Here is a 15,654-nt window from a genome sequence, read left to right on the forward strand (position 1 = left end):
TTTAGAATGATGTTATACTAATAAAAAATTGTGGTACATGCACTTGACTTACCTCCGATCTGATTTCTTAAGTTTATAGGGATTTTTACAACCAGTATCCAACATAACCATATGGGGAATTTATCGTGCAACACCTGCAATGTGTACATTGCTACCAATTACGAAATACCAAGAATTGCACTGAGTTGACTTTGTGTATATACATTGCTGCCACACAGATATGCTTTAAATGAATGATCATACAAGTAACACATATTTATACATATAAAGGTATAATTAGAGTGTATACCTAACAATGAAACTTCAAACTTTTATTATCAACTGAATACTTTTGACAAGTTCAATATCGTACAGGACTTGTTAAGCTATATCAAACAATGAAAACAAAATCAGCATCATTTGATCCTGATCTATTGTTAGTGAACCCTGAACCTGAACAGCGAAATACACCCAACCAACCGAGTTCTGAGATCGTCAGCTGTAAGTTATATACAGTGCCACTGGCAAGAATACGTGCTGACGAATTTATTTGAACAAATTATGTAATATAAAGCAACATGTAGATCAAAAGTAGTTTGGTAATTTCTTTGTTTGCTGTATATACAGTAATAGTGTATATATTCAGATTTGTTGATAGGAACATATCAGCGGATGATTCAAACTTCAATTGTTTTACCATTCCGATACTATCGATCGTGGATGATAGCTTGTACTTTTCAGTACTATCTATGAACAAGCTCAATCAAACCGAGCAAACCCAGACTTTCTTTAAACCCAGCCGCAACATTTTTCAATTGTGCTGTTTTGATAATATGACAAATCCATGTTTCTTTACCTATATTTTCATGCCAATTACTGTATTAAACAGAGTAGTTTACTATTAACAATTTATTACTTTTGAAACACTTTGGTGCAAACATTTAAAATAGGGTGTAAATTTTAGTTATGTTTAAACGATTATTCTTTTCAGTACTTCCTAGGAAAAGGGATCAAAATGTCAAATACGTGTTTAGAATGGGAGAAATAGGGTAGCATTTTTTATACTTATTTCAAACATATTCAGTAGAAACGATCGATCATATAGCATGCTATTATTTGTTTATTAACAATAATAACTAGAAACAAAATTTTTTCATAAAGGGTTAATATTTCCCGATCATTTTAAAATATCCTAAATTTTTTGAAAAAAAATTCCCCTTTTTTAAAATTTTTATAATTTTTTATTTTGTTTTTGTTCAGAAAAGTTTCCATAAATCCAGTAAATAAGGGTTGCCTGTTCCATGGTATTGAGGTTTTCTTCTTTAATTTTGTAACAGCTTAAAAAAATACTGGGCACAAAAAAAATATTCATTATATGTTAAAAATGAATTAAAATGAAACCCATATTTTTTCACAAATTTGGGTTTTTTATTTTTAAACTTTTTTACCAAACGATTGGGCCCAATTTTTTTTCATAAAAAGGGATGTCCCTTTTGGGAACACAAAAAAAAATTTTTAAAGTAAGAAAACCCCCAAAAGTTTTGGGAAAAAACCAAAAATTTTTTGTAAGTTAAAATAGATCATAATGTATAATATAAAATGAGTTTTGATTTAAAAATGGCCTACTTTAGGCCGTTCTAACGTTTTTAATTATTTTTGCTTATCACATGCTAGTTATATACTGAACAAATAAAGAAACTTCCCCTGTGTTTACAATGGAGATAAAGTGTTATTTAAAAAAAGGCAAAATGTCGAATGAGCTTATTCGGGGGTACAATTATGTGTCCGATAAAACAAATTTTAAACTCGATTTTAACTCAATGGCAGGTTTTGAAACCAGTTGTATAATTTTTTATGTAAAGAAGAAGAAGTTGATTTTTTTTTTAAGTTTTCTTAATTTTTTTGATATGCCTAGAATTCCACAAAAATTTACGCGAACGTGCTACTGGCATGCTCAATTCTGGAAAAACGATGAATGCCGTCGCTTTAATTATACTGGGTGTTCTACTCTTCTATTTAATACCCTTAAAACCCAAAGTTTTTCCCAAACAAAAAGGACGTAAAAATATCGACGGGGCCCTAGTGGGGCCTTTCCCCGCGGCCCCGACGGGGGTGCGTAAGAACAAACCCCCCTTTCCCCCAATTTGGGTTCCAAACTGCACAGCTAAGACTGCTAACACCCCCACTTAAAGATATCAAAAAATATATCTGCGCCAAAACAAATGCCCCCGAGGGTGGGGAACATGGACGTTTGACTCCCCTTGGTTTTGTGTTTTAGGGAGAGGGCGGCCCCCCGGTTAATTGTTTAGCACTAACAAAGAAAGCTGGCCCTTTGAACCCAAAAATTTGGGAAAAGCGTTTTTTTTTTTCCCGGTTTGTCCCGGTTTTTCCCTTCTTTGAAACTGATAGCAGGGTTTGAGTTACACCGTGAGAGTAATGAACGTACTTGAAGGGGGTCGTTTTGGGGGTAGGGATTCTGTCTTGGTCTTGGTAGGTATCGCACATGGCTTTCGCAGTACTCCTGTCGTTGTCGAGGGAGATTTGAATGCCCAACGTTACCGAGATGAAATTCTTGCGAGGCATATCATCCTACTTTTTCAAATAATGCCAATATTAATCTTTTAAACATGATGATGCCACAAACCATACAGCTGGGGACACTGTGAATTACCTCAGGGCGAATAACATTACATTTATTGACTGGACTGCCAAAATCCCTGATCTCATTCCCATTGAACACCTTTGGGAGAATTCAGACCAGCGTGTTAGACATCGCCCTATTCCACCGTCCAACGTCATTCAGCTAGGGCAAGCCTTAATTCAGGAATAGAACAACATTTCATTTCACAAGCCGAAATCAATACGCTAATCCAGTCTATGCGCCAACAATACCAGACAGTCCTTCAAGCTGAAGGTGGTCATACACAATATTAATTTGTCATTTTGTTTTAACTACTATTTCACTACTTTTGGATAAACCCTCACAAAAATCGCATTAAAGTAGTCTTTCCATACATATAAATATATTTCAATCCTGAATTTCATATTTGTGTATATCTGCACTTAAATACAGGGGAAGTTTCTATTTTGTTCATTATAGCTTAAAACATATATTTATATTAGCGACACGTACTTAGCGACACGTACGTATCACGTGTATTAATGTCAATTTAACTGGCATATTTCTTTGCGTGTATTAGGTTATTATATAAAATGATTTTTATTTTAAAATTTAATTTCCTTTACATTTGAACTCGAATCGTGCGTTATTCTATATACAACAGTGCATTCATAATTGAATATATATATATATATTCTTAACATGATAAAAAATATCGTTACAAAATCATATGAATTATACAGATCCAGGTGCTAGGTGACCGGTGAAAAATGATTAATGCTACATGGACATAGATTGATACGTGGTTGAGATGATTCCTGTCAGTCCCGAAGTCGCCGGTTTAAGATGACCTTGCTTCTTCAAGTAATATTATTATTTTGTTAGTGGAAGATATGAAAGGATGCTAAATCAATCAATCAGCATATACATCGTTGATCTCCTCCTCATTACTATGCAATGGTCAAAGTTACCCGTGTGCATTAATTACTGTATGTTATTAATAGTAAAAATTTAGAAACACGAACTTTGATTAAGATTTACTTTAATTAAGTCCCAAATCAAAAAGGTCTAATGATATATAGTACATGTTGTAACCACAATAAATCGACAAACAGTGGTCGGTAATAATACATTGTGATGTGATTTAAAAAGGATTAGCAATATGATGACTTAACTGCTCAAACAACGATTTAAAAAGGATAAACAAAATGATGAATTTGATTTGATACTTAAATAACAAGTGAAAAGATACAGCCATGATTGAAAGGTACAAACAGTAATTCTATGCTGAAATATAAGAATAATGGCTTAGATTGAAATTTTAAATCTTATTTGTTGATTTCACCTTCTTCGAAAATCTTTAATTAAACAGTTTGTTATTACAAAACGTACATCAATATACATGTTTTAAGCAAGGAAAGCTGTATCAAATGCTTGATAAATTCACATAATAGTATTATAAATCGATTGAAATCATAAAATTTTCCAATATAGATTAAAGATAATAATTCAACAACATGTTTTTATCTCATCAGGACGAATAAAGAGCTTATATACCTATTCTCATTGATTGTGGTTCTTCTAGAGTTTGGTGGTGTATTTGCGTTTGGAGCTGCCTTTGTCGCTCTTCTAGAAAAATATCAAAGAGATCGATCAACTACTGCTACAGTGCAATCAATCATGATTGGAGTTACTTTAAGCTTTGGTACTTATACTTTCTTTGCTATCACTGACATTCACAAATATCACAAATATACATAACTGTTATTCTGGGATGATATGTTAAGACATTTTAAGCAAATATCTTGAAACGGAAAAATGTCTAAGTCTTGAAACGGGTCGATTTCCGTTGTTTTTTGTAACTTAACTTCTTTCCTTAGCATATTGCAGGTCACCCATATTGCAGGACGAGATGATGCGTCACACAACGCGAAATGTTGTGCACCGTACCTCACAAGATTTTCTTTACGTAATGTTCATGGGGAATAAATTTGATAAACAATTCAAATGATATTATTCAAACTGGCTTATTTATGTGGATAGTTTATCGAAGTCTTCCTTTTTGTTTCCGTTACATTTATAAAATAAATGCAATTTAAGTTAGTTTTAGTATAACCACCGTCACATACAAAATTTTTACTACACATGTCATATGAATTAATTTTATGTTCGATTGCAAGTTAAGTGCTTAATCTCTATGCGTGTATTAGATACTTTTTTGAAATATTTATTATTTTGAAAAATAACCATATTGATTTATTACAAACATAAATTAATCAGACAAAATACTTCGCAAGTTTAAGAGATATATTGGATTCAATTTCCTGTTTTCAGGTGTTGTAAGTGGCACTCTAATAAGTCGATTAGGACTACCATTGGTACTTTTGGTATCGTGTATTCTGGTTCCAGCCGGATATTGCTCTTCTTTCTTTGCCACCAGAATAGAGCATCTCTATGTCAGTATCGGCATTGTATCAGGTAGGTAAACAAACGTTTAATTTTGTTTACAAACAGAACAAAGAGATCAAAATATGATGTATGTCCGGTTTTCTTTTATATAATTACAAGTAAACTTGTGTTTATTTAATCAAGTGAAGTAATAGTATGCTAAATGACATGGCCACAGTCATGTGTATGATCATCAGATTTGTCATAAACATTAACAGTTTTGCAAAGGAGGTTTAAATATTTTAATTGGTATATAACTACCATCGCATTTTGTTCTTTAAGAACAAATATTTTGTAGATCACTTGTTATGATACAATTGGAAATACATGGAGTAGATAACTAGTAAGAACTAAAGCATTTGTTTAAATTAATACCCTCAAAATTCTCAAATGGGTTACCGGTAGAATCAAAGCATTGAAGGCACTGAATTTGTTTAGGTCATAAATAGCTTAAGGTTTTCAGAGTACCTGTTTATACTGTAACATGTCATGAACGCTGAAGACAGACCTGTATGGAAAGCCCACCAATCGTGCTAGGAATCTGACACGCTCGTATACATTCATCAAGCATGCTATGTTGTAAAGTGAAGAATATCCCATGAAAACCATGTTAGTCGGTTGATAATAAGTCAAATATCAAGATATAGAAACTTATTAATAGTTTCCGATAGGTAAAAAACATTCAGGACTTGGTAATCATCTTGATAAAATGTTTCACCAGGTGATTACGAGATTTAACCGCCGACCAATAATGATTACATCATACTGATTATTCAATATAGACTGCAGTTCTTATCCGATCTATAATGCTTAAGCATAAGAAGAAAGATCAACAATGCAAGGACGACGTTCGCTAAACGCTGAGCCGACACACCACAAACACACTGGTACGGCAAACAGAAGGCACCGAACCAAACACCAGATTTGTTACAATTAACAATTTAATAAGAAAAATTATCTAAAAAAAATGAAATGGGGTGATAGGGAATTAAAGGGACAAGAATGGGGTGTAAGGAAAGGGGGTATGGAACCGAAGTATTTATGATTTACGATTCGTTTCTACTTAACAGATTACATTATCTTCCATTTCAGGAATAGGCGTTTCGTTGGGATACATCAGTTCTGTTGTTGTAGTTGGCAGAATGTTCAAAGGAAAGAAAAGAGTTTTGTATTTATCAATACAGACTGCAATCAGTTCATTATCAGGACTTATTTACCCATACATTTTGGAGTGGTTAATTGGATCTTATGGTCTAAATGGAACGTTCCTACTTCTTGGTGCGATTTACAGTAACAAGATTCCGTTCTTAATTCTGTGTATAACAAATCGAAAATCACTTACCACCGATGTAGCCTCAAAGAATGACGTAAATACAATCTGTGAAAAAGAAAACCCCATCAACAAAGCAAAGAAAAACGCCATTCTAGACAGCATTCAAAATTTCAAACAAATGATGAACATTACATTTTCTTTAATTCTTTTAGCATCAGGAGTTTCAGTGGCTGGTATAAATGGATTTATAGGTCTTGTACTTGATATAACCTTATGGAAAGGTTTCACAAATTCTCAGGCACTTTTCACATTCGTAATCTTCAACATCGCAAATACTTTATCAAGACTTGTTCCAGGCTTTCTGAAACAAATAAAAGGATTTGATTCCTTCATATATCCAATAATTTCAACACTATTTGGTTTTATTGGACAGTTATTATTCTTTTTCGGTAACAGTTACTCAGTTTTTATGACAGGGGTATGTCTTACCGGTCTGTGTATTGGCGGAATAATTTCATCTCAATTATTAGTATTGGTGGAAATAGTAAGACCTGAGAATATTCCTGTAGCCTCGGGACTACTTTTAACGGTGACCGGCATTATATCTGTGTCTACAGGACCAGTCTTTGGTAAGTCAAAACTCCTGTATGTAATATAAATTGTCTTTAACTGCCGCTATAAATAATACCAATATATTTTAAGGAACTCCACTGAGGTCTAAAAGCTTCAAAACGATTTTTTTTATTTCTTACATAGATCGGCTGAATAAAGATATGCAAAATATAAGAAAGAAATATTCTCAGAAATAAATTTAAAATTGTATTTTTGTGCTACTCTTATCCCGATTTGAGTGAAAAGCGCTTGTAATGCATTTTGAAAATTGTATTTTTGTGCTACTCTTATCCCGATTTCAGTGAAAAGCGTTTTAACGCCTTTTTAACTTGGGTCATTTTTCACAATTACAATAATCATTCTGAAAAAAAAAACGGAGTGAGCGAATGATCTGAGATTTTGCACACTTGTTATTGGGTTAGATCTACATCAAATAGAATAAATACGTAGATTGATAACAATACGATCATACTGAGCAATCCTACAAATCAATGTTTGATATTTTTTATTACAAATTAAGAAAGATATGGCACACAAGTTATTCAAGATTAGTTGCAGGTTTATGTTTTAAATATTAATGCCTATGTTTAAGATTAGGACATTTTAACATCGTTCATCGTAATAGCAATATATGTTCACAACTTTTTATATAGATTTAAGGATTTAAAGATGTAATTGTAAATTAAGAATCATTTGCTTTGCTTTTTGACATTTCTATAAGATGCTCGCTAAGGATGTAAGAAATCTAGGGTTCGAATCCGGTTTCTAGCAAATGAAAATAGTTTAGTGTCTTTTCAGTGATATGAACATTATTTTCAATAAGCAAGATATGTAACGAACAAGTGTGGCTGTGTTTTTTAGTAGAAAAAAGGTGTCCATAACTGTTATTTGGACGCAACCAAGAAAAATTTCATATGCATCAAATTTAAACTGTTGTTGCCAAAAATCTAATGTTTTGTATTTTAACCATTTGTTTAAATATTTTAAATTGAATTTAAGTTTTACTAGATGCCCTGCACGGTAAACATTGTTTAAAGCAATGATAGTCATTTTGCTTATTGTGTAAGTCTAAAATAAAAATAAAGATGTAAAAAATTTCTCCAAAACTTATTTCATATTCATTTGAAAAGATTTCCTCTAAATATGCAACGTTGGCAAAACTGAAAAGTAGAGTTATTGGACACACAAAAAATAGATGGCGAAATTTAAAAGTTGTCTTGTACTATCTTGAATGAAAAGCTGATGTCTATGTTTGCCTTTTAGAATCAATTACCCAAACTATTCTCGCTGTTATTATACTGATGTGAGCGATAATTCAAAAATGTGATTTAAAATTGTATATATCTACTTTGATAATATATTATATTACCGACATTAATCTTTTTCTATTTGCATTTCAGGAAAGCTCAGGGATATTTTTGGCAGCTACGGTATAGTAGTTCTAACTATTGCTTGTCTACAAGTTATAGCAACAGTACTATTCTGTATTGCTTTAATATACAGGCGTATAGATACCAATAAAAAGAAGAAAATACAACAAAAAAGAAGAAACACGGTTTTCGCTATTACAGTATCGGAACTATGAAAAGAATTTTCAATTCAAGTTGCTTGAGAATTTTTTTCAAAAGCCAAACGAGTTAGTGCTAAAGCAATTCACCAAACAATGAAGTTTACGTTGTTTTTAAGTGTTTAGGGATATGATGTGCCAGCCACGTGGTACATCTACAAAGGTTGATCAGACAATAAGCATGAGGGTGGGTCAATATATAATGGAATATGAAGAAGATTTTCTAATGAAGATTTTGATTCTTGTGTTTTTGTACTCTTAGTAAACTATGCTATGCTTTAAAGCATTTGCTTTCAAATGATATCAACATCATGTGTGTAGTAAACCGATTAAGAATTTTATCCACATTTAATTAAAATACTTTACACGAGTAACTGCATGTAAAATATGCCTGTTAAACAACCAGTTAAAAGTGTTGTGATTGATTATGATTGACTAAGATGTCAGATTTTTACTTACCCAGATTGCCCACATCGCAGGGATACTAAAAGAGTAAACTCTACGATTTTGTAGAATCACTTGCAAGTTAAGCGAATAACTGCCAGATGGATATCCCATTTTCTAGCATCTAACAAGGAGGAGCGAATAAATGCCCTCGAAAATTCTAGGAAATGATTCCTTAATATGACAGTGCCCGTTTACCTTATATTGCGACTGGTGATGAAAGCTGGTTTTAGTATTTTACACCAGTTCGCAAGTGTAATAATAAAAATGGGCCGTCGACTATGCATTGCAAAGCGATTGACAAGTACGCTATATTTTTCAAAACCCCTGTAACCGTTTTCAAAATTCCTGTTTCTTGGTCATTCTGTTACATCCAAGTACATGTATTTCATCATTGTAAAGGTTTTTCTATACTTTATTTCGGGACTTTGTAATGCTTTTAAGTCCCTGATCACACATATATTTTAAGTTCTTATTTGTAATTAAAAATGTTAAGATAATTGCAGGTTTTATGTCATTACTATGTATTTGGTGTCTAAAGACGTAACGAAATGTTCGCAATACACTAAATTATCGTTATCAGCTAATATGTGTGCGTGCAAATGTCAAAGTTCAAGATTAATTATGCATATACTTGATCGGATGATATTTTAACTTTTGGTGCATGTGTGTACATAATTTTATCTTTGATAGCTGCACGTATTTGTCAATGTCCTCCATGATGACGAGCCTTGAGGAATTCATTTTTCAGCTAATTGTTCAATCTCCATGTTCCAGATATTGTCTACTGTACAGTGTATGTCATTTCCACGTTTGTGTACTTAAAGATGAATTATTCAGAAACAAAAAACAAGAATTTTTAAAAGAGCGTTTTAAACAAAGTGATAACGATTTATGCTGAACGCAAGTGAGTCCGGTCGCAGCTATCGAAGGTTGCACTCGGTTATGAACGACTTAGTTTTGTCAAGTGAGAAACCATTTCGGTTATAAAGCTTTAAAAAATGGAGGAATAGGGTATCTTGTTTTAAGAGTTTTTTTTATTTCACGTTTTATTTTATTATTTTTTTTATTATTATTACTATTTTCTTTAAACTTTCTGGTATGTAATAAAGTTCGCATATGCATCAGAAAAAATCCCACCTTCACTAAATTGAGCTCGCGATGACGAGCTTACAAAGCATTGAGGCAAAGAATTGATTCACTGACACATTTGTCAGAGGTTGAATTACTGAAGTATATATCCTCGTAAATCTTTATACATGATGTTTACCACGATGAATGTACATGTATGATTCTATAACGGATGGTCTGTAAACGGTAGACTGTTATTTTTTTTTATCTTTAAAAAAAATACACAATGTACTTAAGACTTCCAACAACAGATTGCGCATGTGCGAAACAAATGCTCAACATACTAAAACTTGCAGTTTATGGTGCTAGAATTGTTGAGTGATCGTGCATGTGTTTGTTTATTTTAGACGTTTGACAGATGACTGAGATTTCACCGTGTAACTGAATGTGTGCCGTATTGGTATCTCTTGCTTAAAAAAGAAATGAAAACACTTTTATCCAGTTTTATATATTCTATTTCTGTCTTTTAGATGACATTGATGAAACAAAGAATACAAATTTAGAAAGGAAATTTCATACATAAACATTGCTTTAGACACTAATGACAAAATAAATGCACAATGGATAATATATGACAAGATATAGTGAATTAAATGAAGAATGTCTTTATATGAGACTATTCAAAATACGAGAAGCTTGATTTGTCTTTATATGAGACTACTCCAAACACGAGAGGCTTGATTTGTCCTGAAATTAGAATGGAAATTAGGCACATAAAATATCATACAATGTAAATGTCGATAAACTGATGGAAAACAAAAATCGTAATCGTAGTAATGGTTTTATTTTGTAGGGCTACAAAATCAGATAGCACTACTTGTCATAAGGTTGTCTGGGTCGAACATTTACATGTTTTATATATGGGCATATTACTAATAGGTATAATTCTTGCTTAAATGAGTCCATATTTTAAAAGATCGAAACATTTTACGAACAATTTACGTCTAAATACGACTTCTAAATACAAATGTACATTAACATGATAGGTTGCCTTGCCTCTGTTAACCTCAGTTATCGCATTATGCGCATATTGGAAATAGTATTAAAGAAAACTTATTTAAAGTGCTACAGTCAAAGTTATATTACACACCTGTAAGCCTAGTCTGTTCGCGGCCTCTTCAAGCAGTGTCCACTGTTCTTGTGCTACAAATATAAAATATATACATGCATGTTTTGTTTTGTGAATACTTTATAAAACGTAAACAAAAGAGGACTTCAGAAGTGTACTTCCTTAAGTTAATTGATAAGGTGCCCCAAGTGGTCTTTTTTAAATAAACAAAACGTATGTTTAAATAAGAATATTAAGGTTTCTATAGAAATTTTTTATGTAGAATGTAAAAAGATCTCTTAATATGAAAAAATACCGATTACATAAAGATTTCCATAGAATTTAGCCGAGAAATAATTTTCGCATTTTCCCTGATTCCCATTAAACATATCACAAGTTTGATACTGCTTCACATAATGTTTCCACATGTTTCGAAATTAGTATAATTTTATAGTCTAAAATGTATACAGACTTTACTGAAAAGTCTTGTTTTATATTGTACTAGTTTTGTAATTTAAGGAACAAAAAAAACTTACGCAACACGTTTTCTACTATTGAACTAAATTCAGAAATATCCGCCGTGGAAAGGAAATATTCGTATTTAGAATACTGTTCCACACTTTTTGCAATGACGAATTTGATCCCCTGACAAACTGTTTCCAGTGCTTCGTTATTTCTGAACTCCGGCTGGTGCCCAGGGATAGCCATGTTGATATAATTGGACAGGAAACCAATCACCTTCAAACAAATATGCTCCGTTTCCATTGTAGTAAACCTAGGATGAAATAAAGTCGTTTGATTAGTTTAATTATAATAGCAAAACATCTCTTTAGCTAATGCTTCTGCTAAAACAAAAACAACAACAACAAAAACAACAAAAAAACCACGAAAGTACGGATTTTTTTTTATTTCTCAAAAGCTTTTTATTTTTGATGTTTGAATACTTTTATCATTGGCCAATTTCCTGGATTTCCTTTTTGAGCAATTAGTGTAGTACAGTTAGTGAATTAAGATTTTTTATCAATGATCCTGTAACACTTTTTTTATGGTTTTATATCATTAATATAATTCTCAAATGAAGAGTTATCAAATATTGTAAGTTCCAAAAAGCATTATTTGTTAAGATATTACCGAATTTACATTTCATGTTAATAAATAAAGGTAATTAGAAATTTGTTTTCCATAAAGTCCAAGTCAAATTTTTCAATAAGAAATGAACGCATATATTTTAATGATTACATATACATGTATATAATGTGGATAAATATTTGCAGTAGATACTTTATATATTCTCCGATGTTTGAAAATTGTTTTAGAAGCATAATTATATTTCACTTAAATGTGGTTACAACCTAAATTACAACATACAGGATCTTTAAATGTATGGCATTTTTATTTTGCTCCTTTTATGACAAATAATTTCAGATTCAGCGCGATAAGCATGTAACATGCTAGAAATCTATCAGTTTATTTAAAATGTTATCAATCTCATGTTTGCCCTGTTATAAGGACAATGGTGCAATTAGCTGAATAGTCCGTTATAAAATCTTATATGTTGACGGGAATAAGGTAAATAAGTTATTTGGAAGACATAATTATACTTACACATCTTTGAATCGTTGAATCTCTCTAATATGACCTTTGACAACTTCACATGTTGATGGACATTTTATTCCCGCAAAAGCAGACTCTAGCCCCATTTTCAACTGGTCCGAATTATCTATTCCATTTAAAACGTGTTGAAAATAGTTCTGAAGTTCCTGAGAGATTTGATGTGAACCATACCCAAGATCTGTTAATAAAAATGTTTTCCTTAATTATACAAATATGTATATAATTATGTATTTATGATCGGAATTAATCGTGTATACGAGTAATGAAGTAGCATCTTAAGACGTACATGCATAAGGGCTTTATTTCTAGATTACAACTTGCTCCCGTTCTACATAAATTTAACATTAAACATTAAACATATTGCCAGTTGTTTCCTGAACAGCATTTTATGATTAAAATATGTCAAAAGTGTTCATTTACCTTTATAACCAAACTGTAACAAAAAGTCCAAAGTGTCCCTGAATATGGTTTCATGTATTTCCAGGGCACCTTTCATAGCAATGTCGTCTGCAAACGGCTCCAATGCTGTATCAACCATCGGTGCCATTTTCTTGAGAAATATATAAAGTGCTTCGTCATCGTCAGAAATGAAGTGTTGTTTCTTTGCCAACAATAGTTCTGAAATAATACAATGTAAATGTCAGTGTAACAGTATCCTAACTCCCTTATCATTCTAATCAGGTTTCGAGACAAAACGGTGCAAGACTGTATTAACATTTCATAAGACCGTATATATTCAGTCAATTTTGTTCGTCCCTTATGAACATAAAACGTTTAAAGAACTCCATCCGAGGTCTGGCCAAATGTGAAAAGGGTACATTTTCATAAACCGATATTTTTATTACTTACGTGTTAAAGGCATTGAAACAAAGTCAGTAATGAATTAATATGTGTTCTATCACTTGACAATACGTTTGAAACTCAGTGGAGTTCCTTTAATATCTTATATGTATTGATTACATTAAAACAAATATTGATAGTACAAATAAAATGAGATGGATACATACTAGTTAATCCCATTTCAAGGATACTGGCTGGACACTTCATTCTAACAGCCAACATTGGTTTAATAATCATTCTTGTAGCCAAAATTGCAATACCGTCCGTATCTTTTATCCGTCCCAGGAGACCGAATACATCTCCAATATCCTTCATGTCACATTCTGGTATCTCAAAATAATCTGAAATTAAATCATTTCATTTTAATATGTTTACTGGTGCTGTATGGCACTTATTCATAGATAAGTAATCATATCAACTCATGGTTAAAAACTGAAAAACTTTTGTTATACCGGGTATTTAATAGGAATCTAAGTTAATTAAGCCGAACAAATGATACTAGTTTCAGTAATATTACTTGCATGTATTGTTTCATCTAAAAAATACGTTAAATGTTCTCTTAGATTTGATAATAAGTATGCTGTGAAAATTCTACCAAGACAAGTGAGTATCAAAATACAAGTACATTTCTAAAACATACCCACAATGTCATCAACTGATATCTGAAGCCCCATTCCAGATTCGCAATGATTACGAATCATGTCTGTAAGAAAATGGCTTCCGGGGAACAAGAACGCCTCATCGTACCCATATATTTCCTTTTCCGGTACAGATGTCGTGGTTTCAACATATGTATCAGGTGTGGTACGTTGTTGAGTTGTTTCCTGTCTTTTGGCTTCCGGCGGAATTCCGTGTCTTTTAGATTCTGCCGCCTCCTGCGTCCTCAAGTAGTCCATCAATTTGCGCATATTCAAATGATTTCCTTTAAAAATAAGGAAACACGATAAACAATTTAATGAAATTTCAAAAATTCTAAGCATTCATTTTTTTATATTAGGTATCAAAATGTGCGTTGCCAAATGCATCTGCGGACCGTTTAACAACGCGCTACGTTTTGCTCTTTTTTTTAACTTGGATCACAATTTTCAGAGAAAATGTGCACCGATATCTGTATTTGTATATAAATTATACATGTGCATTATTTGGACACATGAACTGTATATATCGCGCAATGCATGTGTAAATAATTATATTCTGTAAAAAAAGAGAAAGTAAATGTTCGATAAAACGAACTCCGTCTAAAATTCCGTCATTCAAAATCACTTGATGAACGACCAAACTTGCTGCTCTCAAAGCATTGATGTGCATTTTTCCCTACATGATTTACTATACATTTATAAACAGCAGTGATAACTTTTTTCTCTTATTAGACATACATGTACAATTATCACCAAATAAGTTCAAGTATAATAACGTACCTCTACACATTGCGACTACAATCAACATAATTAATAAAGTCCTCATGTTTGTCGTGTATGCTCTTTACTCCAAATGTAAGAACCGCTTACAAAGTCAGTATAAATTTGTTAAATTTCAGGTTTTATATATATAGCAAATGAAAATGAGGCCCTAAAAGAAATTAAGGTATTTGACATAAGGCACTGCTGGATTTTCTATTAGACTTGTACTGCTTTGAATCAGTCACAATTTATCAGGAAAGTTAAGTCATAACAAAATACTAGTACATGTACTAAAATAAAGTAGAGAGTCGGGTCATGTTCCGTAGATATGCAGACTGGTCTAGCTCTATATTTCTAACATAGAAAGTCTTTTACATGTGCCACAAACGCCTATTGTCCTAAGGTATATTGACAAAAAGGTTGTCTGCCAAAGCCAATATTCGAATATCTAAGTGATATTCAAGATTTATTAAGTAAGCCATAAACATAATTGGGCATACTGATCGCCATAAACAACGTGGTCTATACAAAAAGAAAGTAAGAATGTAAATTAAATGACGAGAATATCTGTTGGTCATATCTAGTTCTTTAGTTCGGACCCTGGAAATGATTTGCGTAATAATTCACTTCATGTATGTTCACATATTAATGGTAACTTGAGAGAGAGAAAAGAACATG

The 15,654-nt window shown here is 32.2% G+C and overlaps 2 protein-coding genes across 2 annotated transcripts; one reads left to right on the plus strand and one right to left on the minus strand.

Moving 5' to 3' along the window:
- The first annotated feature begins 377 nt into the window (after positions 1-377).
- Positions 378-9,221, plus strand: LOC132727868 (monocarboxylate transporter 13-like). The gene is made up of 6 exons (XM_060713456.1): positions 378-480; positions 971-1,028; positions 4,135-4,304; positions 4,934-5,077; positions 6,140-6,949; positions 8,333-9,221. Exons 1-6 carry the CDS (start codon positions 378-380, stop codon positions 8,515-8,517), a joined length of 1,470 nt encoding a protein of 489 aa, XP_060569439.1. The 3' UTR covers positions 8,518-9,221.
- Positions 9,222-10,506: 1,285 nt separating this feature from the next.
- Positions 10,507-15,138, minus strand: LOC132727861 (uncharacterized). Its single transcript, XM_060713449.1, has 8 exons — positions 14,995-15,138; positions 14,217-14,498; positions 13,744-13,917; positions 13,157-13,354; positions 12,728-12,914; positions 11,659-11,897; positions 11,165-11,217; positions 10,507-10,761 (listed from the first exon to the last, which is right to left on the minus strand). The coding sequence occupies exons 1-8, from the start codon at positions 15,038-15,040 to the stop codon at positions 10,732-10,734; spliced, it is 1,209 nt and encodes a 402-aa protein (XP_060569432.1). The 5' UTR covers positions 15,041-15,138; the 3' UTR covers positions 10,507-10,731.
- Between the last annotated feature and the right edge of the window lie 516 nt (positions 15,139-15,654).

This window comes from Ruditapes philippinarum, unplaced genomic scaffold (genome assembly GCF_026571515.1).
Source record: "Ruditapes philippinarum isolate M1 unplaced genomic scaffold, ASM2657151v2 ctg84_1_1_1_1, whole genome shotgun sequence".
NCBI classification, from domain to species: Eukaryota; Metazoa; Mollusca; class Bivalvia; order Venerida; family Veneridae; genus Ruditapes; species Ruditapes philippinarum.

What these genes read in the sequence shown, in the direction of transcription:
- LOC132727868 (XM_060713456.1), top strand. Translation starts at nt 378, where the DNA reads ATGAAAACAAAATCAGCATCATTTGATCCTGATCTATTGTTAGTGAAC. An exon ending in GAGTTCTGAGATCGTCAGCT is followed by an intron (nt 481 to 970) that starts GTAAGTTATATA and finishes TATTCTTTTCAG; the next exon opens with TACTTCCTAGGAAAAGGGAT. An exon ending in TTTAGAATGGGAGAAATAGG is followed by an intron (nt 1,029 to 4,134) that starts GTAGCATTTTTT and finishes TTATCTCATCAG; the next exon opens with GACGAATAAAGAGCTTATAT.
- LOC132727861 (XM_060713449.1), bottom strand. Translation starts at nt 15,040, where the DNA reads ATGAGGACTTTATTAATTATGTTGATTGTAGTCGCAATGTGTAGAG. An exon ending in GTTACAGTTTGGTTATAAAG is followed by an intron (nt 12,915 to 13,156) that starts GTAAATGAACAC and finishes TTTTATTAACAG; the next exon opens with ATCTTGGGTATGGTTCACAT. An exon ending in ATTCAACGATTCAAAGATGT is followed by an intron (nt 11,898 to 12,727) that starts GTAAGTATAATT and finishes ATTTCATCCTAG; the next exon opens with GTTTACTACAATGGAAACGG.